The following is a 27589-nucleotide window of genomic DNA, read 5'->3' as shown; positions in this document are numbered from 1 at the left end:
CAATTTTCCAACAATAATATATTTGAATAGATTGCAAATGAGTTTTTGTACCACAACACGAAAGTAGATTTGACCATGTTTTACACGTCACCAACAAGCAATCCAATAATAAACGAGAGGTCGATGAAAAATCTTTAATTTCAACCTTAGCATTCTTGTCAATGACTAGTTATAAAAATAATAATTAACAATCTTACAATTTATGTTGGATATCATACAATCTAATGACTAGTTGTTGGTTGAATTTCATGGCTACTAACTACCCTTTTCCTCAATAATTTCGGTACCGTATGTTTTTCTATTGGAAAGAGTGTTTCTGTAAAAACCAAATCAAATTAATTTTCTTATATATTTTAAACTATTTTGATATACTCACAATATTAATAAATAATATTAAAAAATAAAAATTATTATTTTAGAAATAATATTAAAAAATAAAAAATTATTATTTTAATATATTTTCAAAAAAATATTGTAAAAAAATAACTGCTATAATAATAATAATAATAAACGGCGTTTTTCCTGTAAAATGCAAAGGCTCGAAACGAGGCATGGAGTCAATTACCTCTTCTTACTACTCATACGTAGAAAAAAACAAAAGTGGTTGGGTCAAATAAAAAAGACAAAACGCCAATAAGAAAATGCCAAGGCTGGAAACGAGGCAGGCAATATCCGGAGATTTAACGTGTTTTTATAAAAAATATTTTTTTATATTTTAAAATTATTTTTAATATACTGATATTAAAAATAATTTTTAAAAAATAAAAAAATTATTTTAATATATTTTTAAATAAAAAAATATATTAAACCACGACTACTACCCCAGCTCCAAACAACCCGAATTAAAAAAAAGTGAAATAGTTTTTCCAGGAGACAGTTTGTGTCTACCTGTCCTTATCATCAGGATGGGGTCAAGGTCTGGAAAAGCAATGAACTGGACAAATACTAATAATTGCACTTGTACATGACATATGCGATGACTGACCCCGTTTCGATTTGACTTTTGAAGTTGTCTTAATTTTGACCATTTCATCAAATTTACAAGTTTCTTGCAATTGCCCGTGAAGCAGCGTCAGCAATGATAGGTTGCTAGAGAAAAAAAAAACAAATTAAATGATATTTATTTGTTGATGTATAGATTAAATGATACTATAAAAGAAAATATTGTTGTAAGAGTTCTACTCTTTATTCTTAAGGTAAAATTTGACACAAAATTGATGCAAATGGTAGATGTAAATTGACTATTAACATTTAATAATTGTATTACTTGTGTGTTTGGAGATTGTGATGTATGATATTTTTTTAAATAATTTTTTATTTAAAAATATATCAAAATAAATCCTTTTCAAAATATTTTACTGAAATTAATAAGTAATTTATAACATATTAAATACATGTTACTTTTTTCTCTTTTAATTACCGACCAACTATCGCAATAGATATATATATTTCTAGCATTATCTTTTATTAATACAAAATATTTTCTAAGAACTTTTAAATTCATTTAACTTCATCTTTAACTTTGTAAAGAGCAATAAATTATAATTTCATTATGAATCTTGTAATATTAACTTGAGGGATTTTCAAAACACAATTGCTATACCGAGCTTGAAAATATATTTATAAGTGAATTTTGAATTATTAATATCAAATTTCCAATTCACATCACTATAACCCTTAAATAATACTAGGTGGTTAATATAGTGTAGCTCATACTTTCAAAGCATATCTTAATTATTTGAGTATCATACCTTTCTAATAATCCAAATCATGAATTATGAGTAAATCTATTTAGCAGCATATCTAGTTTTATAAAGTTGATAATATACATCAAGATTTTGATAATTTGATAATATTTAATTGGAGGATCTTTTCACCTTTATTTTTAGGAAAATATACATTTATTTTTATTCATGTTTTGACAATATTATTATTATTTTTAAAAAATTTATCAAGAATTTTCTTGATATGATAAGATTGAGAGAATACCAAACTATTAGATGTTATTGAGATTCTTATTCTTAGTATTATAATAGTCATGTATTTCATGTCAAACTTACTAATTAATATTTGTTTGGTGGACATGATTATATATTCATTGTTTCCCAAATTTAACATCATTCATGTAGAGATATACAATAACATAATATTTTATCTGTGTTTTTTATATAAAGATATTTATTAACCTTGTTGATTTTAAATTACTTAATAGCATGATGTTGTCTATCTTTTTTATGTCATTGTTTAAGAATTTGTTTCAAACTATAATGAATTGATAACTTTACAATCTTCCTTTCTTTTTCTTTAATAACAAACATTTCAAGATTTTTCATATGACATCTTTGTCAAGGCCAACATTTAGAAAAAAAAAAATTTATATTTTTTTGATATATTTTAAGTTTGCTAATATTTATAACTGTTGTTAACTTCCATTTAAAAGTTATTATTAACACATGTTAATATATATCAAAAATGGTCTACACTTTTTTTTGTTGTTTTATTCTTCTTATAAGTCTTCCTGTATATTTATTTTAATGGTTCTAAAACTTTCATTTTTCACTTGAAGATCTATTTATGGTCTAATGATTTTTGATTGAGTGGAAAATTTACTAGTTCTCATGTATGTTTTTGTATGATAAAATCAATCTTGTTATTGATTACTTGTCCCTTCTAATATGAAGCTTTAAGATAAATCATTACCTCATAGTAGTTTTGAGATTTATTTTTTAACAAGTAAATTAAAAAATTAAGACTAAATATTTTTTATATTTTTTTATTATATTTTAACTCAATTCATCATATTTTTATTTGATGATGATCACTTAAACTTGTCTCGTTTATCTTTTTAAGTGAAAAAATTTATCTTGCCTTATTTAAAAAATATATTTTTTAAAGAATATAGTATTTTTTAAATTTTATTATTATATTTAGATAAATATCCTTAATACTTGATTTTTACACAAAAAACTAATACACAATATTAGTGTAAGCATATCACCATATCCAATGAATGCACAATTTATAATTTTAAATCATGTCTTGATCTTTTTAGGTTTAATTATTGCTACTTTTGTAAAGTATCTTCACACTTTGAGTTAATTTACAAAGAACTTTTTTATTTTCATAACTCATATGGCCTCTTTTTAGCTTTTTGTAAGGTATTTTATGAAATATATAATTAATTATAAAGTTGTCTCCTCTCCCAAGTTTGAAGGAGCTCCCAAACTTATTAACATGCTAATTTTTTTATATTTAATAATGCTATTTTATTGAAATTAATAGGTAGTAGTAGTTTCATGAATGTCGCCATTTTAAAAATAAAAATTCACTAAAAGACATTTTGGTATATATTTTACCTTTATTGTTTCTTATTATCAATATTTTTTTTGTAAAATTAATTTTCAACTTCACTTTCATACTTTTAAACATTTCAAAGTCTTGTGAAATCAATATTTTAATTTGACTTCTTGTCTAATAATTCAAGTTTAAAATTAAATAATAAAAAGAATTTTATAATGGTTTTTAAAAATTATTATTTTATATAAAAAAAAACTCCAGCAGTTGACAAGTAAAATTCTGACGTTGGCGACTAGCAGTAATTAAGCTGAAAATTTTCTTGTCGAAGACTGGAGTAATTAAGTTGAAAAGTCTGGCTTTTCCTTTCAGAAGATCATTGAAGCAAATAGTAATATCAAGCATTAACCTGCCCCCCCCCTCTCTCTCTCTCTCTCTCCCCGAGCGCTTGCCATGCTCATCATTGTTAATTATTAAGCATTAACCTGCCCTCTCTCTCTCTCTCTCCCCCCGCGCGCTTGCCATGCTCATCATTGTTAATTACTAATTACTAAAAAAGTAAAAATAAAGAAATGGGAGAATAATTATGGCTTTATAGTTGCCGTTTGTTCTAAATTATAGTTGTATAGAAAAGTTAATTATAACTCCTATTAATTAAGGCTTTATTTGGCCCTGCTATGTCTATTTGGGCTTAAAGGAAAAGGGGTGTTTCGTTGGCAAACACAACATAACCAAACAAACCCTAAACCCTAAAACATGGATTGATAGGAAGCAATTCCTCCCGCTTAAAAGCTGAACATTATTTATTTTTTGATTTTTCTAGATTTGATCAAAAGTTTTTAAAGTTTAAAAGGGCGTTGAATATAAATAAACAGTTAGAATATCAAATATTCTTTTTGAAAATCGGCGAGTCCTTTTCCTCTTCATGCACAATATCAATTTTTAGTGGCGATGATATCATGAAAAAAAGTTTCATTGAACTAGCTACTCTTATTCCAGAAACCCTAAAGCTTCAGATTTTGGCTTTTCCTATTTCGTGAGACTCGAGACTAAATTTCTAATAACTTTAAAATTTATAAAATTTAAATTGATAATTTCTAAAAAACAAATCTATAACTTAATTACTTAAATTACACCAAACACTCTATAAAATTTAGGTGACAAGTATGAGAAACTCTTGATTTTACCAATGTTGTTGGGTTTGGAGTTCGGACGTTGTCCATTGGATTAACAAATTCGCTTCAACTGACAGGCCATATTTATTTTTAGCCGGACTTCGGTGGCTATGGAGGAACATGTATATTAGGGTAAAGAGATGTGTTTTTTAATTTTATATATATTTTGAATTGAAAAGGTCTATCTCTAAATTTTATAGACACATTATCATAATTTTTTTTATTTTTTTAATACAGGTTTGATATTGATAAAAATTAATTAGAAACAATCTTCTTTCCTTTCTATTTTTTTAATATAAACTTTCTATTTATTTTTATTAAAAACAAAACTGATTTTTTTAATAAATTTATATAAGTTGTTGTCCATGAATTTAAGATTTTGTAGTATAAACTTATAGAAATTGTTTTCTATAAATTTAAGACTTTATATAATATCCTAGAAATATTGTTTTAAAACTATAACAAATATAATAAGAGTAATTAACATCTTAAAAGTATAGTAATTTTCACGTCTCTAAACCTAATGCTACGTACACCCGCTACCCATAACAGTAGCCTGGCGATGTCCAGATGATGGCTTTGTGAAACTAGACATTGAAGGCAGCTGTCTAGGTAAACCAGGGAGGGAGGGATTTGGTGTTCTCATCATAAATATGGACGCATCGATCTTGGTTGGTGGGATTCACGGGTTTTGCCGGTATCAATTCAAAACTTTTCCCGGAACTGCTAGCTATTAAACACTGTCTTACTGTTGCCTGGAGTCATGGATATAGAAAAGATTATACGTAACTATGACACCAAGGATGCTCCTCGCCTCATTCAGGGAGAAGCTTCATTGTTGTTACACTAGTTTAGTGCTATAATTATAGATATTAAGGATCTTTTGTCGACAGCCTGTGAAGTAGGTCTACTCGATCCACACCCTCAGGAAAGCTAATTCATGTGCAGACTTCATGGCAAAGTACGCGGCTAGCCAGAGGGATGGAAGGTCTTCATATCTGGGATCGCCCCCCGCTAGATCTGAACCATCTTCTGCTCGCAGATCCAATAAACATCCTGGGCCTCGTAGTTTCTTGTTTTTTCTCCTTTCCTTTGTACCCAAAAAAATAATACATTTATGATAATAATATATGAGTAAAAGAATTTACCATCTAAATTAATTAAGCTTTCAATAAGCTTTTCATATTTCATATATTAGATAGCATAACTCTATATATGAGAGCTATGATCCAAGTTTTTCTAATATGCACACGTGCAAATTAATAATGTAAATAAAATGGGATAACTTCAATGATGTAATAAAATTTTAATTTGTAACTCACTATATTTTTATCATGAAAAGTGAAATCTTGCTTTATTTTTTTAGAAAAAAACATGTTTATTTTTTTAAATTTTTTTTTATTTTTTTTATTTTAAATTAATATTTTTAGATTATTTTTATATGCTGATATCAAAAATAATTTTTAAAAAATAAAAAAAATATTATTTTAATATATTATTAAATAAAAAATATTTTAAAAAATAAATATTATTATATTTCTAAACACATAAATTTTTCAATATAGACTTCGGAGTGCATTAAAAAAAAACAGAATTTTAAAATAATTAAAATCAAACTGGTGGGCGAACTTCAACTAAAATAACAGAATTTTCAAAATTACAGTTCCGTCCATAAAAGATGAAATGACGAAAAGAGAAAGGAAAACAAACAAAACAATCAGTTTGCCTTCTCTCTTTTATTACTTCAAAAAACAATAAAAATAAAAATAAAATAAAAAGAGAGTCTCTTTTGACCACCTCCACGGCTCCACCCTCCCCTCTCTTTCTTCTCTTCTTCCTCCTACCTTCTCTTTCCTTTCTCCTGGAAAATCATGCATTTTCATCTATCATCTGTCAAGCCCACTATTTATTTTCGCCCTTCGCATCATCTCTCAATAAAGTCTTGAACTTTGCAGATGAATTAAAATAAAATTCAATACAAAATCATGGGTGCTTGTTTTTCTACCATCAAAGTTAGTGGTTCTAACAGCAACAACAACGTTAATCACAGCAGAAAAGAACCCACCAAGCCACAAACAAAGCCAGCAAAAGCAACAGCAGAAACAAGGAAAAAGCAAGAAGTTGTGCATCATCATCATAATAATAAGAAAGCAAACAATGAGGCAGAAAAGAAGCTAAAGGTCAAAGAGAAGCAAAGTAGCAAGGCGATCCCCTGTGGGGAAAGAAAAGATTTTGGTTATGATAAAGATTTTGACACGAGATATACAATTGGCAAATTGCTGGGTCATGGTCAATTTGGTTATACATATGTTGCTATTGATAAGGTTAATGGAGATCGAGTTGCTGTCAAGAGAATTGAGAAGAACAAGGTATTTTTTTTTAGTTTTCCTCATCATTTCGTGAGCTGGGGTTGTTTTTTTTGGAGGATAAAAATTAAGATTCTTTCGCGGTTGCTGTTAATGTTAATGGTGGTTTTATTGATCAGTTGAAGATTCTGAGAAGATCTTAAAGGGGTTTTTGCTTCCTATAGATAAGTTCTCTAATTTGCGTTTAAAATCATGGTAGACCAAACCTTTTCCCTTCTGTTTCAAAAATCCCCTCCCCTTTTTTCTTCAACTTCTTAGTGCTTCAGAAACTGTTGCATCGGGGAATTCGCTTCGCATAATGTTCGTTGACTTGTTGGATCCTAGTTTGGCAACCTAGGGATGTTATTATGTTAGGTGCTAGGACAAACAGTATGCAATTATTGCAAGTTTGGTTTTGGTGAATACATAGCATTGTTTTGCTAAGGATGATTCGCCTATCAGATAGTGAACTTCTGGTCTTCTCCAATATTGGTTGACGAGTGCAGGTTTGAGAATATTGCATTAGATTGTGAATCACTTGTTTTTGATTATTCAGAATCTGCTTTCTCTTTTTTCCTATCGAAGAAAGCAGAAAAGTACGTCGGTGGATAAGAATGTTCTTACTGCTTCATATCCTTTACATAAAGTTATTTTATCTATGCTTTTCAAATGGAAAGCTTCAACTGTGTTCTTGGTAGCTTTGTTCCATTCAATCATCTTAATTTTCCTCTTCCAAATTACTAGGTGAGCAGTAATGTTTCGTTTTCTTCTCCAGTTAGATAAAATGGAGTTTTTAGCCATTAGCAATTCAGGTTAGACTAAATAAACGTTGGCTACTGAAAGCTTGAAAGTTTTAAGATGGATACAGTATTATCATTCTCCATCTCTCAGAAAAAAAAACCGTTTATGTTTATGTTTTTTTGTTTTACAGTAGATGTTGAGAACTTCTTACCTACGTAAAATTAATACTTGGCTTTGCTGGTAGATGGTTCTTCCTATTGCGGTAGAGGATGTTAAACGGGAGGTCAAGATATTGCGAGAACTCACAGGCCACGAGAACGTAGTTCAGTTTTATAATGCATTAGAGGATGATTCTTATGTATATATTGTTATGGAGTAAGTTTTATATTCACTGGATCTTTTCTGACTATACCGTTCACAATTTACCTTGTGGCTTATGTAATTGTATCTACTCGCATTTCTACTTATTGTCCATCATTTGTTTTTCCTCTGAAGAGTGCTTTTTACTTTTTAATCTTCACTTGCTATGCTCACTGTTTTCTTTCACTAATCTTGTCAATGTTTTATGTTGTCTTTTACAAGGTTATGTGAAGGTGGAGAATTGCTAGATCGGATATTGTCGAAGTAAGAAATCTTTGTTCCTGTTCTGTAATATTGGTTAAATTTATTTGAAAATAGTGCACTCAGTATACTACCTAAAAAAATACCATTTTCAGTAGAATTATTTTTTGCAACGTTCAGCTTACAGCTGCTTGATTTTCTTCAACCAGGAAGGACAGTCGTTACACTGAGAAAGATGCAGCAGTAGTTGTGCGACAGATGCTTAAAGTTGCTGCTGAATGTCATTTACATGGCTTGGTGCACCGCGACATGAAGCCTGAGGTATCGCCAAGTTTATCAGCATGGATATTAACTTATTTGTAGAATCATGCTTCTGGGGAATGATTACCGTTTATTCCTTGCCTGTAGAATTTTCTTTTCAAGTCAACCAAGCAGGACTCACCTCTGAAAGCGACAGATTTTGGTTTGTCTGACTTCATAAAACCAGGTGAGTCATATTTTCATCATGCGAAGATCTTACTTGTGCTTATATGCATGATGTCTACAAAAAGAGAGAAGGAAGGAAGAAAAAGAACTTATACTTGCTAAGAACTTGCATAATGTGAGTTGTGTGATCAGGCTGATTCCAAAGGCTCTACATTTTAGTTTTACTTGACCAATGAGAGTGCAGTACTCTTGCCAACCAGTGGTTAGCATTTGATTTCTAGCATTTCTTTTGGAACCCATTGTTCATTTATATTATATGATCGGATGGAATGCAGGCAGGAAGTTTCAAGATATTGTTGGCAGTGCCTACTACGTTGCACCTGAAGTATTAAAACGCAATTCTGGACCTGAATCAGATGTCTGGAGTATTGGTGTGATTACATACATTTTGCTATGTGGGAGGCGTCCATTTTGGGATAAGACCGAGGATGGTATATTTAAGGAGGTGCAGTACCATTTTAACTTTTTGACAAGGCTTTTTTCATTCCTGATTCCTTCCTGTCTCTTGTTCTAGCCATTGTAATTAGACAGACAATAGATATGCTAGAGCATTTAGTTTCTGTTATATTGATTTTTGGAAAATGTTTCTTACACTCAATACTCGATATTGGGGACATATATGATATATGATTGTGTGGAATGGCACAAAAGGATCCATATAGTTGTTGTTTTTGTTGGTTACATGTCAATAACCTTCCACAACACTGTACTTCTATGTACATGAAATTCTGTAATTACTTTAAACCGTAGTCAGTTCATTTTCCAAACACAAAGTAGCCAAAATATCCCATCCTCAATTGTGTCGTCATCACAGTTTTTCAAATAATCGTATCCTTTTACTAATGGGTTCTAACAAGACCTTTTTTGCATAGTCTCCCTTTGAATTCCCACTTAATTCATTCACCACATGTTGGATACTTTTTTCTTTTGCATAATTAATGTTAGTTTGTTCTTCAAAATTCTAATAACTAATGGATGCAGGTTTTAAAGAACAAGCCTGATTTTCGCCGTAAACCATGGCCTACCATCAGCACTAGTGCAAAAGATTTTGTGAATAAGTTACTGGTGAAGGATCCTCGGGCAAGACTTACTGCTGCTCAAGCTCTATGTATGTGTCAGCTTATGGAAGAAATAAATGCTTGATTGTTATGATCTATTATAATTAGATGCCTGTGTTGTTTGGTTCTAAAAGAAATCTTTCCTCTTTTTTCTTTCTTAAAGAGTTGATTTCTTGGTTTTCAACTTTTCCAGCACACCCATGGGTCAGAGAAGGAGGAGTTGCATCTGAGATTCCTATTGACATATCTGTCCTGAGTAACATGCGACAATTTGTGAAGTACAGTCGTTTGAAGCAGTTTGCTCTAAGGGTAAAACAAGCTTTGTTTTTGTAGGATTGTTCAAAGGAAAAAGATGGTTTCTTTCATTTTTTTTATATATTTTATGGATTGATATTTTGCAGGCATTGGCAAGCACGATTGATGAAGAGGAACTAGCTGATCTTAAGGATCAATTTGATGCCATTGATGTGGATAAAAATGGTGCTATTAGTCTTGAAGAAATGAGACAGGTAGTTTTCTTTTTGTCAAACCTGTTACATGTTTCCTTGCTATTGAAACCTAAAATTTCGTTCTATGCATTCTGTTCTCAATGAGATACATTTCCATGTATATGGTTTCTGCATTTTGTTGTAACGATGATGGTTTCAATGCAGGCCCTTGCTAAAGATCTTCCTTGGAAGTTGAAAGAATCACGTGTCTTGGAAATTGTTCAAGCGGTAAGTGTGAATTTCATTTCTTCTGAATAGTTTCCGACCCCAAAGTAAAAAAGATGGAATTGAGACTTGAATTTGTTGGTGGAAACCTTCTTATTTTCCCTGTGCTAGTCATTTCTATTTTTCTGCTGCATGAAGTGAGTAATGTAAGATGCATTTTGTCTTTTTAGCGAGGAACATTTTTTCTGTCTATGGAATATAACATTTTTGGCTTTAAAAAGAGGTGTAGGAAGCTCCTAAAACTTGGCAACCACTGGTTCCTTGCTTGTCTAAAGTCTCTCATGCAACCAGGTTTAGTTATCATAATGTCTACAAGTACTTCTGATGAACATTTTCTTCTAGTGGTCATTTGTTCTAATGTTTCTCCATTCCCAATTTTTGTTTTTCATGTTAACCAATATGACATTACCCCACCCTTCTTTCATCTTGCTTCTGAATTCTGTTTTAGATGGAGGATCCACCAAGGTTTTCAGATGTTCCAATATTTGTACTATAAAGATAATGCATTAGATATTAGCTATTTATTTTATTTAAATCATTTCCTTAGAGACTCTTAAGATTCCTTTGGTGCTTGTATATGAAGCACCTATTCATGTGTTTTGGGAGTGGTCTGTGGTGTCATATCAAAAAGCTGTGTATTTCCTCTCTCTATTGCATGTCCCTTTTCTTATTTTTCTTGTCCTCTCATCTAATCTCTGCTCTTTCATCCTGTCTTGCCCGCCCAAAATCTTTTCTTGCTCTTCATCAGTTTTGCTTGTTTTGGAACCTGATGGGGTTATTTATATGTTTGATGCAGATTGACAGTAACACAGATGGACTAGTAGATTTCACCGAGTTTGTTGCTGCTGCCCTGCATGTCCATCAGTTGCAGGAACACAACTCTGAGAAGTGGCAGCTGCGGTCACAGGCTGCTTTTGAGAAATTTGATATTGACAGAGACGGATATATAACTCCAGAAGAACTTAGAATGGTCAGTGTTATTACTCTGCTTTAAATATCCTAATTCTTCATATCCCTTCCTCACTTAAAACTGAAAACAGAAATGAATAAGAAAAATGTACAGAATAGCTGAGTGAAGGTTCTTATACTTCATGTTTAATTTAAGTGACTGTTCTTGTTTAAAATGCCAACACGTTAAGTGTTCCATCAATGTAGTTCCATTGGCAAAATTAAGCTAAATATTTATCTAATTGCCTAAAAGAACTTTTTAGCTGTTGAAGAAATAGTTTAATTGAGTTTTGGAACAGAATTTATTTGGTGGGAACTATTAAATAATGCATGATGTTTGTCCCATGCATTCATCCTTTTATTTTTGATGTATCACACTTTTTGACATGCGCTTACTATGCCATGCCAAAGTCTCCTTGATCATGTGTAGTACTAGCATTTAAGAAATTCTAGATGGTATCGAAGCTCGTAGTTCGCTTTGTGTTTTCCTAAGGACAAGGGTTGGTTTGTTGTGACTAGCATTACTTTTCGTGTTTCAGCATTGCTCAAGTGATTTTGCTTTATTGCCTTGCAGCATACGGGCTTGAGAGGTTCTATTGACCCACTTCTTGAGGAGGCTGACATTGACAAGGATGGTAGAATAAGCCTTTCAGAATTCCGTAGACTTCTAAGAACTGCTAGCATGAGCTCGCGAAATGTGCCAAGCCCATCTGGCCATCGTAAATCTCATAAAATATAGATAAGAATTGGAGTTTTAAAGACCGAGACTAGCAAGCAAGCTAGAAAAGTGGATCTCCTTTTCGCGGAAGCTGCCCTTCTAGATTATATAACGCCAATTTCTCAATAACCATCCCACCTGGCTCATCTCTTTCTGAAACTCAAGTCTTAAATGGTAGATTTCCTCGTATAACTTGTGTATATTAAAAGATGTAGTGCGTTGAACAGAGAGAGAGGTTTGGTTATAGAGTTGGAACTTTTCCCGGAGGATGGCTCCATAGACGTTATACCAGTCTACATTCTTTTGTGAGTGCGGGGGTACTCCTTGCGGGTGCCCTCTTCAAATTGTAACGTGCAATGCAAGTAACGTATCAATGAAAGGTTGGTGTTTGGGAGTTCAGTGCGTGCCCATCTTTACCCTTACTTAGTATCCCAATTTTTGGCATTCATGAATACTGAAACTGCAGCTATACTTCTCTATATCTCGCAATTCATACTTAAGAGTCTGGTAAGGATGAGTTAGTAACGTCAGGCTAATGAAGATTCCCTCTGATAGAGGCATGTAAAGGAGGTATTAGAGTGTGGATATCAAAATATGATTCTATCAAGAGTCACACAGGCTGCAGAGTGCTGAACAGTGCACAAATCCACGCACTACGTATATTATGCTTAAGCTGATGACAGTAGTTTCGACATGCTTCCTCCAGAAAAGTATTGTTTTCAGAATTTGAGCTCTTGGCTATAATTTTATAAAGAGAGATTGCTAGGCTAAATAAAAAGAAAAAAAACTGTACTTTCTTTCTCCATTGCATGTCTCTTTTCTCATTTTATGATTTGCTGAAACTTGCTTATGATTTCTTTTGTAATCGTTTCACACGGCTGGCTCCCCTTCAGCAACCACTGGCTTTGGCTTTTGAATGGTAAAACCCAGATGCATCTAGATCAGTCATGAAAGAAAATTCACCAAGTGCAGGTTGCTTCACCCCCGACATTATGTTATTCGTACTATTGCAGGCGGTGAATGCTTAACTGGGAATTTCACTCATCTTTCATAGATTGTCGAATGTGAGACTCCAGTCTTTTCACTCTTCTTTCTATCGAGACGCTTGAAACCTTCCTTTCGAAATGATTGCCACAACCAACTAACCTAGATACATGCTGCCTGCATGATGAATTGCAGTGGAAATGGTTATAACCATTTCGCCCAACTCAAATAATTCTAGCATACGATCCATTAGAGTTGTGCTTCACTGAGGCATTTTTCATTGCCATTGTAAAAGCAACAAAATAACAGATTAATTCCAACTGTGAAGGGCTGTGATGCTACATAAAAAGGAACTTACAACAGAAAGGGATGTTTACAACTAAACTGGCTAACCAATGAAAGTATCAAGCATTTTGGAGTGATAATTTACAGTTTTCTCCACCTGTATAAATTGCTCTTATATTGATCAGCAGGCACCTAAAAAAATATCAGACAAACCTTAAGCTTTATGTCAGTTAGTCAAGAACCAGATCAGAATTCTAGAGGAGTAGACTAAGTAAAATGGAGTACGGTGCACCCTCTTCCAGGTCCTTCTGTTGCCGCATATAACCAGGTTGTTACCCCAAAACTCCACTATAACCATAAAGCATGCTGCTTCCATGTTGAAGCTGTTAGCAATGATCTCATGCTTGTCAGGCTAAAGCTCAAATCGAGGAAATTATTATCGAAGTGTCACAACAAACACATAATATCTTAACAGTCAGCACTTAGAAAGCACCGAAGACATGACCTACTGGCAACCTCACTTACTAGGTGTTGGGACATCTCCCATGCTGTTAGAGGAGCATCCCTGAAGATGATGAGCACGAGGAGCTAACATTTGTGATAATTCTTTCCTTTATTTGACACTGCTTGCCTTTCTTTACTTCAGATGATATATCCTGCACGAATGCTTGAAATCAATTTTGTGTCTTCATGTGCCAAGAATTAATGCCTATTAACTTCAGAGTAGACCTGTTGTGCTGATGATCCAGGCATTTTAAGTTCAAGGTCAGTTGCAACATCAGAAGAATCATTGCATCTTTCTTTATTTCTGCCCCCCTGGTGATCTGTTGACTTGGTTCTGGAATCCTGTTTGCTTGAAAATTGGGAACCAGAAGCATACAGAGCAGGTGGCTGATCATTTGGGTGATTTGCAGTTGGGTATGGAATAAATGTTGAACAAGGACTAGCAATGGCACCGGGATTCTGGTTTCCAAAGAAGACAAATGGCTGCAATGACGGGTGCATGGAAATTGGGCCTGGAGAGACAGGTACAGGAACCGGATAAGAATAAGGAGGAATTACAACAGAAGGATCAGCAGCAGCCCATGGGAACATAGCCCTTGTCCTTTGATGATACTGGGCATTTAAATTTTCAGTATCAGCTTTCAAAGATGCCTTCTCTTCCCTGAGCTCATTTTTTTCCTGCATTAGCTGCATAAAATATATTTTCATCAAGCCTGCATTAGCTAATTCTTCTTAGCATTCAATTACATGAGGAATCAAACAGGCATAAAGCACAACAACCATTAGGGACAAGCACAAAAAAACCCACCTCATGGGTTTCTTCTGAGAGTGTCGCACACTCAGCCTTTAGTCTGTTCACTTCAGCTGTTAGATCCTTCAGCACTTGAATTGTGTCTGTCAAAATGGTGGCCTTGTCATTCTTTGGCCTATCTGGGTCTGCATGCAAATGTAAATAAGAAGCAAATAGTTAAAATCAAGCACTTTCACTTTCTCCCAAAAAAAAAAAAAAACGAAGTGCATATTTATAGCTTGTGACTTGTGAGTGGTGAAATTATACTATTTATTCACATTTGTTTGCAAAGCCAATAATTTCTCAAAAAGGAAACCAGCTTATGGAGGTGGGTGCATCAGCAAGTTAACAGCCTAACACACACACACACATCTCTAAAGTAAATCAATTGAATATTATCAGAACTAGAAGTCCAGTAACTCAATGGTGAATAGTACGCAGTTTGAGTTCATGCAAGAGATGAACCATTAAATCATAAAGACAATATCAATCATATACATCCATTAACAAAATGTATCATATTATACAGAAATAACTAGGCTTCCCTTTTCCAATTTTTTAACTCAATTGGGACAGTGAGAGGCAACATGTTCAATTGGCAGAACAAAAGGAGTGCATTCGAGCATGAAGGTACTAATAACCAAGAATAGCAGCAAATTATTACCTAGTGCGGTACCCAATTCAAGAAACTGCTCATTAAGATTATCCCTCCTCAATTTTTCACGGTCTGCCTTTTGAACTTTTTTTGCAACAGCAATTGGATTTTTCACTTCCACTTCTTGCCTCTGCCTGTCAAAAAAAGGTGATACCCCATAAAACAAAACAAAACCTCAAACAGAGATAAGAACTTAAATCAAATCTGCACTTTAATAATAAAAGCTTGCAAACCACATTCAAACTCAATAACTTCCCATCACCACAAACAAAAGTCATGCTAAATTATAGTACAAGAATGAACCTTCACCAAAATAGACAGTTCAAAAACACCTAAAAAAAGAAACAAACTTCAACCAAAACCCAGAAACCAAAACTCAAAACTGAATCACAATATCAACAAATAGAATCAGATCAGTCGTGTTAATTCTAGATTTGATTACGAAAAAAAGAAAAAGAAAAACAAGAACCTGGGTTCAAGAGCTGAGTTCTGAAGACGAGTAGAAGAGCGGGGTGGGAATGACTGAAGTGAATTTGAAGAAACCATATTGGTTGTTGCAGCAACGAAAGATTGAGCGTAGTCATTTCTTGTGTTCCATTGATCCATTTTTTCACTTGAACTACCTGGCCTTCTTTGTCTATAGTTAATGAAAAGAAACAGAAAGGATTAAAGAGGGCTAATTTTTTGGTTAAAAGACTTGATCCAAGATTAAGAAGAGATATAATTGAAAAAGTTTGCCACCACCATTACCACCAACAAATCAAAAAATAAACAAAGAACTCGTGCTTTCCACGAGACAATAACGTCATGTGGCTGCCCATACACATACGCATTCCAACCCAAAGCTCTCTCTGTGTTTTGTCAATTATCGGAATGTAACTTTGGTTTCTGGTTGATGGAGACAACACATATAAATAATTGCCAATGGCTTGTGCGGTCCACGCTCGCCAAGTTAAACGACATGTCGTAAGCTCAAACTCCAATAAGAGGATGACCTAATTCTTCAGATATTTTCTCAGGCTGAAAATGATTTACTTATTAAAGAAAATTATCCTTTCGTTCGTCTGCAGCCGTAATAGGAAAAACTATGTAAAAAAATAGTTAATTTCAGATACAGAAATACCTTATTGAAAAGAAATTTAGACTGCAAGTAAAATAATTTAATTTTGATATATAAGAACTGGGATCCATATATATATACATGGAATTATACTTTAGCCATTTGAGACTTGGATGCAATTGCTAGATGGAATTATACGTTAGCCATTTGAGACTTGGATGCAATTGCAAAATTTAAACTAATTTACTAAAAAAAAAAAGGCACTGGATAGTAGCTAGTCACTTTTATCAAATGAGTGTTTTTTTGGGTTTTTAGATTATTAAAAATAAAATTTGATGGAATAACATAACTCAAAAAATATTTTAAAAATAATATAGTTTAAAAAGTTACATATATATCATATATGACTCAAGAGTTGCAGATATTATCTACGAATTTAAATAAAATTTAAAACTAGAGCTCATTTTCTTCCCCCTTCCCTTCTCGAGATCATCGTCTCTATCTCTTTTGCTACTGTGAATCAAGCTTTTTCTAGCCAAAACCATTACCATTAATCACCATTACCATCCATATTTTACACTTCGAGGTATAATCAACACCTTTTCTTTATCAATTTGATGTAATTTATGTTAATGTGTTAATTTTGATTCAAAAAAATATTTGGGTTTAGAATCATGGATTTTTTTTTTGAAAAATAAGGTTTTTTATAATTAGGTTCATAACATATAATTTGAGTTGATAATTATATTATTTTATAAAATAATAAATGAATTTGGATTGTTGTTGATTGTGAATTAAGGTTAGAGTTAGGGTTTATATAGGTTAAATTATGAATTATACCGAATTAGGTATAAAATAAAATAATTAGCTATGAAATACATGAATTGGGTTGATAGTTTTATTATAATTGTGAAATTTGAAGAATTTATTTTTTGGTCGATTAATTTAATGAATTCAAAGTTGGTTTTTAGATTTGTTTTGCCGATATGTAATTAGCGGTTGTATTGAGTTGTGTATTATATCAATTAAACATAAGGTGACTAAGAGTTCCATGACTTAGTTTTTTTCAAAGCTCATTAAATATCATCAATATTATTCATGACATTTTATAAGTAACTTCAACACTAAATTTAAAAATATTGTATAGAAAAATATGTTATATAGGATATGCATAAATTCTTCAAAATAGAAGTTTAATATTTTATATGAGGATCTAATGGAAAATGATGATGTGATCAAAGTATGGCTAGAAGTTGAACATAAAAAAGAGGGCACTCTCGTATGATTTTGATGGTTGTCATTATGATAATATGACAATGAATTTTTCAAAGATTTTTAATAATGTTTTGAGAACTATACTTGACTCGCATTTATGAGCTATAATACAAATAACTTTTTTAATTGTAATAAATAATTTGTAGAGCACCTAGAAAAAGTTGGATAATTTTTAAGTCGTGATGTATTGTGGCCTCTTAAAGGTCTTAGCTAAATTACTTATTGATGTGGCAGCTTTTAGATCACACATGACAACTTTATTTGATCTTGGAATGAGGTTATTTTAATTTGAGACACCCCCAGTAGCTAGTGTTATAAGAGAAGCCTAAGAAACGATTAACATTGATAAGCAACTTGTACACATGGTAAATGAAAATTATATCAACAATAATAAATTATATCAACAATAATATTCACACCTAATTGCATGTCACACTTTACAAAATATAGACTATGCGTAATTTGTTGATGATTTTTACTCCAAGTTGTAGTACAAAAGTACATATAGTTCTATTTTTCAACCTTTGCCTGATATGCCATTATGATATGCACATATTGATCTAGATATGTATGGATGTCCAACTAGATGAAAAACAAATAAGGTTCGAAGAAAATCCACTCATATGCATAATAAGATGAAAGCTAGAGAGGGGTACTCACTGAATAAACATGTCATATGATGTCAAATGGGTTGTAATAGAAAAACTTGTAAAACTAGACAACATATGCTAATAACTGCATTTGTTTCAAATTATATAAACTTAAAATATTGTTATTAATTCAACTATATGGATATTAAATTGTGTTGCAATGCTAATAGTCTTTTATATAAAACCTTGATGGAGGCATGGTTTGGACTAGAAGATGTTCATCTACTTTTAGAAATGCTGACAGATAGGAGCACCTGGTTATTAAGGCAGGTCCAAATGATATGTCAGTTCTAAATATGTAAGATTAGTATCATTTAGATGATATTTGAAGTGAAGAGGTCATACATCTAGATTAATGTCATTTTTAGATAACTATTTTAATTATTTTAACTGTTCAAATAACTAAATTACTTGATTTTCAAGGAGGTGATCTTGTAACATCTCAACAATAAACATTGATGGAGTTACATGAGCATATTGACACGACTAAAAGATTGATCCACTTGGTTTTATATGCTCAAATATATACATTGCATATGTTTAGAGGTCTTATTTTCACTACTATTGCAGGCAATGCAATACTCGTGTTCTTTCAGGTGTTACTCAAGGACTTCTAGGCCATTCTAGTCGGGGGGATATGCTTTTATATCTCTACCAGTAACAATGTAAAGTATGTTTAAAGAATAAAAGATAAATTGCCAAGTGTCTAGTATACTAATTTAAATTCTTTGATTGTTAGAATTAACTATATTTTAAATACTAATTGAGAATTGTCAATGTTAATTAATATAGCTTTAATCAGGGGAGTATATTCATATCGAATATCTAGAAAGTTAGAGTAATAATATGTTGGACATTATCACTAAGAGGTCGCTATCCATTTATTCTAGGTAATAATAAAATAAAATAAAATTTAATCAATATGTTATTTATATAAATTGAATGAAAAATGTACTTTGTGGCTTGACATGTTAGGATGGTGTGATGATAAACATTTCACAGTAAATCTCTCTCATGTCCACGAGTTATACTAGCATGAGTTGGACACACATTAGGCACATCAGGTGTAGGTTACAGATTTATTGTATTTTTTGAAGTTTAATTTTTTAATTTTTAACTTGTTATGTAATATAAATCTTTCATATATTTTGATAGGTTATATGATGTCATATCTCGTTAACTTGATATTTTTAACTTGCCTATATGTCATGACGAATCTGAGCTTTGGTTAGCAGAGGTCCCATTACATTGCTTCAACATTATTGATATGCATTGCCTATATCGAGAATGCAATAATTTGGTTTATCTCAACAAATATCAAATTATATTGATACTAATGATAAACTGTATATTATTAGTTAGGCTAAACTAGATGAGAGTTGTTTAGCGATTCATGGATCTTACCTAGATATTTGGTATGTTAAAATGGATGGTGTTTTTAGAAGTAGTATCCGATGATTGATGTAGATATCTACATGAGATGATACCTAACCATTAAACATCATTTTATTATACCTACCTGATCGTGTTTCCCTAGAATTCCACACAACTCGATGTATTATGCTCCTCGATATTTGAGGCATAATTGATTGTTACACAATATTGTTTTACATGCAATATTTATTAAATATTGTTAATGTTATTATATATGAAGAGTACCAATTGCTTTTTAATGTATGTATATAAATCCATTACTTAGTGTGAGAGGCTCAAAAAACAATAATGGCTATTTGTAATGGTGTCGATGAGATGAGATATATTATGGCCAACAGTATACTCAATTAATGTCATGGTGTATTTTAAGAGATTAAGGATGTTGAGTGTCTTGAAGCAACATTAGTGAAAAATGAGATTGTTTATCATGGGAGCGTTGAGGATGTTGGTTTATCCTCGAGCATGCTAGGCTTGTTTATTAGCTAGGGTGATATTGGTGCTGAAACTTACATATACTTATTTTCGAGTGGGACAAGTTGGGGTGGTGGTGCAAGTCTATCCACGAGCATCCCTGATCCATCCATGAGCTGGGTTATATTGGTCTTCCTTACCCCTACATGGATGCTATAAACTTGTCCTCAAGGTGGACGATTTAAAATGGAGTTCCAAACTTTTCCGCAAGCGCTTTAGACACTTTCATGAATAGAGATGATTATTAGATATAATTACATTAAATTTTATAAAAATTATAAATAGATGTAGTTAGTTTAATTTTAATAAAATATTATATCAATCAGCTATGTGGTATACATCTGACCACACATTAATTGTAGCTTTGGTTGAGTTATGAATATGCGAGACACACACTTTCCATCTACATCCATTATATAGAATGTCACTATGTTGATTAGCCTTCCAATAGATGAAGCACCTATGACAAGACGTATAGGGTTGATTGACAAAGATGCTTTATATATTATTTATTAGTATGGGTGCCTCTAGTAAGTGCTTACAAGGGTGATTACATTAAATGTCCATTGATATGGTTAGACATAAATTTTAAAACTCCCCAATAAATAGGACCACTTGGTTTTATATGCTCAAATATATATATTGAATATGTTTAGAGGTCTTATTTTTACTAGTATTGCAGGCAATGCAATGCTCGTGTTCTTTCTGGTATTACTCGAGGACTTCTAGGCCATTCCTAATTATAGTCAGGGGGATATACTTTTATATCTCTACCAGTAACAATGTAAAGTATGTTTAAAGAATAAAAGATAAATTGCCAAGTGTCTAGTATACTAATTTAAATTCTTTGATTGTTAGAATTAACTATATTTTAAATACTAATTGAGAATTGTCAATGTTAATTAATATAGCTTTAATCAGGGGAGTATATTCATATCGAATATCTAGAAAGTTAGAGTAATAATATGTTTGACATAATCACTAAGAGGCCACTATCCATTTATTCTAGGTAATAATAAAATAAAATAAAATTTAATCAATATGTTATTTATATAAATTGAATGAAAAATGTACTTTGTGGCTTGACATGTTAGGATGGTGTGATGATAAACATTTCACAGTAAATCTCTCTCATGTCCACGAGTTATACTAGCATGAGTTAGACACACATTAGGCACATCAGGTGTAGGTTATAGATTTATTGTATTTTTTGAAGTTTAATTTTTTAATTTTTAACTTGTTATGTAATATAAATCTTTCATATATTTTGATAGGTTATATGATGTCATATCTCGTTAACTTGATACTTTTAACTTGCCTATATGTTGTGACGAATCCGAGCTTTGGTTAGCAGAGGTCCCATTAAATTGCTTCAACATTGTTGATATGCATTGCCCATATCGGGAATGCAATAATTTGGTTTATCTCAACAAGAAATATTTTTACTGTTACAAATATTATGAAAAGCCAAAAAAAAACCTTGGTTAACAGTTCTAATTTTTATTGACTCTAGGGTAAAAGAGTACTTTAATTATATTATAAATTGAAAAGGCAGCATATGCCCCAAACAATTTTCAAATGACTACTGAGGTAGATGAAAAGACCCAAAAACCCCTAGATCAAATACTTAAATTTAAGTCACTAAAGAGTAAAAGGGTAAGGTCTGGTAGTCATGCAAAAAACAAATAAAGAGAAAACAATTCAACTTGATGTATTATGCTCCTCGATATTTGAGGCATAATTGATTGTTACGTAATATTGTTTTACATACAATATTTATTAAATATTGTTAATGTTATTATATATGAAGAGTACCAATTGCTTTTTAATGTATGTATATAGATCCATTACTTAGTGTGAGGTGCTCAAAGAACAATAATGGCTATTTGTAATAGTGTAGATGAGATGAGATATATTATGGCCAACACTACACTCAATTAATGTCATGGTATATTTTAAGAGATTAAGGATGTTGAGTGTCTTGAAGCAACATTAGTGAAAGATGAGATTGTTTATCATGGGAGCGTTGAGGATGTTGGTTTGTCCTCGAGCATCTTAGGCTTGTTTATTAAGGGATGAATTTGAAAAAAAAATACAATAAAAATAACAATAAAAAAAAATGAAGACTATGATATAAAAATATTTTGAAATCAAATGATAATGGACTAAATTGAAAACACATTCAATTAGAAAAAAAAAGATCAAAAAACAAACAACAATTAAAAGAACAAGAACTAAATTTGATATAAAAATTAAATATATGGATGCTATAAACTTGTCCTTAAGGTGGACGATTTAAAGTGGAGTTCCAAACTTTTACACAAGCGCTTTAGACACTTCCATGAATAGAGATGATTATTAGATATAATATTAAGATGAAACTACAAGTTTATCATGCTAACTAGAATTAATATTGATTAATTATTTTAGGTTTTTTTTTCAATTTATTTATTTTGTATTTATTTGAACATTTATTTATCAAGTTGTAGCGATACTGGAGTCACGTATATTGAATGTGATACTTGAGTTGTATATATTATCTATTGTTCGATCAAGTGTGTGGGATCGTCATATATATTTTTGCCTTTGCTATTTTACTAAATTTTTTTTTATAGTGCTAAATTAAAAAAAAAACTCTTTTATACATGGCAAATACAATAAAAATAATAACTTAAATATAATGCAAAGTTAGTATTTAACGAGTATCACAATAAAAAAAACTCTTTTATCAATGGCAAGCACAATAAAAATAGTAACTTAAATACAATACAATGGCGGTAGTCAACTTAAACACCTTCGATTCATGCATCATTTGCTTGGCTTTCATCTTAGTTTGGTATTGCATTTTAAAAAGTGGATAAAATTTGTATTTGTTCTTTAATTTTTTTTATATTTATTCTAATATCAAAAATATTTTTTAAAAATAAAAAATATTATTTTAATAGTATTCAAGTAAAAACACTTTAAAAAGTAATTTCTATTACACTCCCTATCACCCCACCTAACCACAATTCCACCAACTCTCCTTTTGTCTTTTTTTTTTGTCTTCATGATCTTAATTAATAGTTACAAACTAGTATATTGGTCTACACTTCGCAGCGGGTCAATATCACTTTTTTAACAAATATAAAAAATATTAAGAGTCTAAAAAACATTTTAAGCATTTTTGGTCTGGCAGCTATGTAAAACCCAAACAACTTGGATCTGTCAAGAATACTATTTCAAGAGCCTTATGTTTAGTAGCCATGTTAAGTGGCTTGGGTTTAGTGTGGCTGTAAGACTTAAGACATTTGGGTGTAGTAAAAACACTGGACACAAGCTACTCTTTTGTTTTTTAGATTAAAAGCATTATTGTATCATACATGAAAATTATAAAAATCTAAAATATCCTTTTTTGACAACCTATCTTTTTTTGATCTTGGGGGTAAATAAATATTTTACTGTTACAAATATTATGAAAAGCCAAAAAAAACCTTGGTCAACAGTTCTAATTTTTATTGACTCTAGGATAAAAGAGTACTTTAATTATATTATAAATTGAAAAAGCAGTATATGCCCCAAACAATTTTCAAATGACTACTGAGGTAGATGAACAAACCCAAATACCCCTAGACCAAATACTTAAATTTAAGTAACTAAAGAGTAAAAAGGTAAGGTCTGGTAGTCGTGCAAAAAACAAATAAAGAGAAAACAATTATATACTTTAGTTGTCGAAAGAGAGAAAATAAAGAAAAAAAAACAAACAATCAATCACCGACGACAATTCAATCATGATGTGTTAACTCGGGTTAATTTGTTAACCTCGCAACCAATAGTATAGGATTGGGATAGCCCAGCAAAAAAAAGATAAAAAAGGGATCAATTTCCAATAAATTAAATGTTTAAAGATGAAAGCGATTAAAAAAATTAATTTAAAAAAAACCTAAAAAATTGACCATATTCAACATGTGTTAATTTTCAAAACCAGTGACCTTGGTTAAAAGCCCAAAACCAACCCCATAAAAGGCAAGCCCTAGAAAAACTAAATTATAAATCAACAAAATAGTGAGGGATGAATTTGAAAAAAAAAATACTAGAATCTAAAAAACATTTTAAGCATTTTTGGTTTGGCAGCTATATAAAACCCAAACAACTTGGAACTGTCAAGAATACCATTCCAAGAGCCTTAGGTTTAGTAGCCATGTCAAGTGGCTTGAGTTTAGTGTGGCTGTAAGACTTAAGATATTTGGGTGTGGTAAAAACACTAGACACAAGCTACTCTTTTGTTTTTTTAGGTTAAAAGCATTATTGTATCATACATGAAAATTATAAAAATCTAAAATATCTTTTTTTGACAACATATCTTTTTTTGATCTTGGGGGTAAAGAAATATTTTTACTGTTACAAATATTATGAAAAGCCAAAAAAAAACCTTGGTTAACAGTTCTAATTTTTATTGACTCTAGGGTAAAAGAGTACTTTAATTATATTATAAATTGAAAAGGCAGCATATGCCCCAAACAATTTTCAAATGACTACTGAGGTAGATGAAAAGACCCAAAAACCCCTAGATCAAATACTTAAATTTAAGTCACTAAAGAGTAAAAGGGTAAGGTCTGGTAGTCATGCAAAAAACAAATAAAGAGAAAACAATTATATACTTCTGTTGTCGGAAGAGAGAAAATAAAGAGAAAAAAAACAATCGATCACCGACGACAATCCAATCATGATGTGTCAACTCGGGTTAATTTGTTAACCTCGCAACCAATAATATAGGATTGGGATAGCCCAGAAAAAAATAAATAAAAAAAAGATCAATTTCCAATAAATTAAATGTTTAAAGATGAAAGCGATTAAAAAAATTAATTTAAAAAAAACCTAAGAAATTGACCATATTCAACAAGTGTTAATTTTCAAAACTAGTGACCTTGGTCAAAAGCCCAAAACCAACCCCATAAAAGGCAAACCCTAAAAAAACTAAATTATAAATCAACAAAATAGTAAGGGATGAATTTGAAAAAAAAAAATACAATAAAAATAACAATAAAAAAAAATGAAGACTATGATATAAAAATATTTTGAAATCAAATGATAATGGACTAAATTGAAAACACATTCAATTAGAAAAAAAAAGATCAAAAAACAAACAACAATTAAAAGAACAAGAACTAAATTTGATATAAAAATTAAATAAAATTAAATAATTAAGATGAAACTACAAGTTTATCATGCTAACTAGAATTAATATTGATTAATTATTTTAGGTTTTTTTTTCAATTTATTTATTTTGTATTTAATAGGCTAAATATTAAGTTACATCGTTTATCTTTTTTTAGAAAAAAAAATTATTATAATATCATGAAGGTTTTTTAATTTTTGGTATAAAAAACATGTTTATGGCACCTTAAACATCATTTTCTTTTTTTATGAAAAAAGTAATCTGGCCCGTAACATAGCATGTGACCACACCTAGTTTGTCCGATAAGCAAATATGTCATACTTTCCATACAAAAGCTCGGCAAGTATAGTAATTATGCAAACGGATTCAAATCTGCAACGTCTCAAATCAAATTGGAAAAAAACAGCCTAGCCCAGAATATTTGGCAACATAATTTGACTCTGGTCAGTTATTAACTCTGAAGGAAGCTGCATGGAAACTTCACCAAGGGACTCTCTCATTTCTTGGCTGCCACTCAAGTCTCTTCCATAAATAATAGCAATTAACAAGATTCTAGTTTCACCAACTACCCCATTAGCTTTTCACCATTGTAATGGATCAGATTCATCATTTTAGTCGACAGATGTTGAATGGCAATTTGGCAAGACAAGAGGAACAAGCAGACCAAGGAGGATCAATTGTAGGTATTGGCATTGCATCTGTTATGATAGTAATTCTTGTCGTTGTCATTTTTGTTTCCATCTGCAAGTGTTCTATCAGCTTAATCAACTTTCCTTCTAATAATCAACAAAATCGAACAACATCCAACTCATGTTCCCGTGAATCTGATACACAGACCCACCATGAACTTGCAGCCCTCCCAGTTTTTGTCTTTGGAGAGCAATCACCAGCCTCAGCCCCGACGTTGCCACAATCATCATCGTCATCTTCTTCTCCTTTCGCGTTTTCTGATAAAAGCTGTGCAATTTGCTTGGATGATTATGCTCATGGAGAGTTCATAAGGGTCTTGCCTAGGTGTAAGCACACGTTCCATAAGGACTGCATCGATGACTGGCTATCATCAAGAACTTCAAGTTGTCCCATTTGTAGAGACCAAATCATAGACAAGAATGTGGAGTCTACAAGGATATACTCTCCTAACATGGTGGAAAATGTTAATGGATCATTTACTCTGTTTCCTGTCAGCAATAGCACGATACCCAACTGAACGGAGGAGATATGCTTTTCTTTTTTCCTGGTTTGATTGTGAATTATGATAGTCTGATAGGTGTAATTCACGAGCCAGAAGGTTTTTGGATCTTAAGATCTATTATCAAAATTTTTTGTCATTAATGAGGTTTGATTGAATAAAAATCTGAACTTCTAGCGAGTTCTGTTCTAATAAACCTCGCGCACCAAATCCCCTGTGAACAACTGAGCAGAGTTTTGGTTGGATGACAGCGTTCCGTGTTAAATTTGCTATGTGTGTGTGTGTAGTCTGAAAGAAATACCCCATATCTAACAGCATCCAAGAACCACGAAAAATTTTATTCATTGTTTTTCCTGGGAATATCTATTTTTATTTTCATATAATTAAATAAAAAATTAACTTCAAAAAATACATGGAGTATCTTTAGTAATTTCAAGACGTGTTCCTTCTTTTTTATTCTCTGTTGGATGGTTTCTTTGCTCAATATGAACTTGATAAATTTTCAGAATCATCGATTCCATGTTTTTTAGTTTATTAGAAGGTCTGTTCGCTTTTGAGTTGTAAAATAAGGAGCAATCCATTTCTAAATTATCTTTCTTTCTATTGTGAGTAGAATTTGAACACAAGTTTGCTGATAGATGGTACCATGCCAAGTGATTCTAAGCTAAGTAGGAACATTCAATTACTAAGTTATTTTAAGTTCATTAAGAGCCTTTTTTTGAGCCATGTAATGTAGCATACCAAATGACTTTACCAAATATTTTAGTTAGTTAACACATAGGATTTTATATTTCTTTTGTTTTAGGTGAATTAAGAGATAAATTTCATTTGCTAGGTTACCGATTGGGAAACCCTGTCATGCTGATTCTTTTTATATCCCAAAAGAAGGTTTCTAGCCGTTAGTTATTGGATTAGGCCTGGTCCGTCTATGATGGACAAGTCTAGTTCAAATTATTAGAGGAATTATTAAAGGAAATAATTATTTTTTCTAATTATATATAAAGTGACATAACCCATATAAAAGAAGACAAGTTTTCATTATTGAAAAAACATAGTTATCTCTTTCTCTCCTCCCATCTTAACTCTCAGTATTAA

At 31.5% G+C, this 27589-nt stretch overlaps 3 protein-coding genes across 4 annotated transcripts; 2 read left to right on the top strand and 1 right to left on the bottom strand.

Annotated features, from left to right (window-relative positions):
* Positions 1-6246: 6246 nt before the first annotated feature.
* LOC105138719 (calcium-dependent protein kinase 28-like) lies at positions 6247-12461 on the top strand. The gene is made up of 12 exons (XM_011044888.1): positions 6247-6838; positions 7800-7930; positions 8138-8179; positions 8326-8437; positions 8525-8603; positions 8878-9047; positions 9584-9710; positions 9854-9969; positions 10062-10169; positions 10314-10376; positions 11170-11343; positions 11896-12461. Exons 1-12 carry the CDS (start codon positions 6455-6457, stop codon positions 12058-12060), a joined length of 1671 nt encoding a protein of 556 aa, XP_011043190.1. The 5' UTR covers positions 6247-6454; the 3' UTR covers positions 12061-12461.
* Positions 12462-13247: 786 nt separating this feature from the next.
* LOC105138717 (transcription factor bHLH121-like) lies at positions 13248-16140 on the bottom strand. Of its 2 annotated transcripts, XM_011044887.1 has the most exons (7): positions 15933-16140; positions 15727-15899; positions 15267-15391; positions 14621-14748; positions 14038-14499; positions 13825-13964; positions 13248-13691 (listed from the first exon to the last, which is right to left on the bottom strand). In XM_011044887.1, the coding sequence occupies exons 2-6, from the start codon at positions 15861-15863 to the stop codon at positions 13860-13862; spliced, it is 957 nt and encodes a 318-aa protein (XP_011043189.1). In that variant the 5' UTR covers positions 15864-15899; positions 15933-16140; the 3' UTR covers positions 13248-13691; positions 13825-13859. The 2 variants fall into 2 exon arrangements, with proteins under 2 accessions (XP_011043189.1, XP_011043188.1); XM_011044886.1 differs by having other exon boundaries at positions 13248-13964; positions 15727-15894; positions 16008-16140.
* A 9715-nt stretch (positions 16141-25855) lies between these two features.
* LOC105138716 (RING-H2 finger protein ATL39-like) lies at positions 25856-26686 on the top strand. Its single transcript, XM_011044885.1, has one exon. The coding sequence runs from the start codon at positions 25898-25900 to the stop codon at positions 26510-26512; it is 615 nt and encodes a 204-aa protein (XP_011043187.1). The 5' UTR covers positions 25856-25897; the 3' UTR covers positions 26513-26686.
* The last annotated feature ends 903 nt before the right edge of the window (positions 26687-27589 follow it).

The sequence above is a fragment of the Populus euphratica genome, unplaced genomic scaffold, assembly GCF_000495115.2.
Source record: "Populus euphratica unplaced genomic scaffold, PopEup_1.0 scaffold82.1, whole genome shotgun sequence".
In the NCBI taxonomy this organism is placed as follows: Eukaryota; Viridiplantae; Streptophyta; class Magnoliopsida; order Malpighiales; family Salicaceae; genus Populus; species Populus euphratica.
Note: the sequence above shows the minus strand (reverse complement) of the source record. Positions and strands in the feature narration are given on the sequence as shown.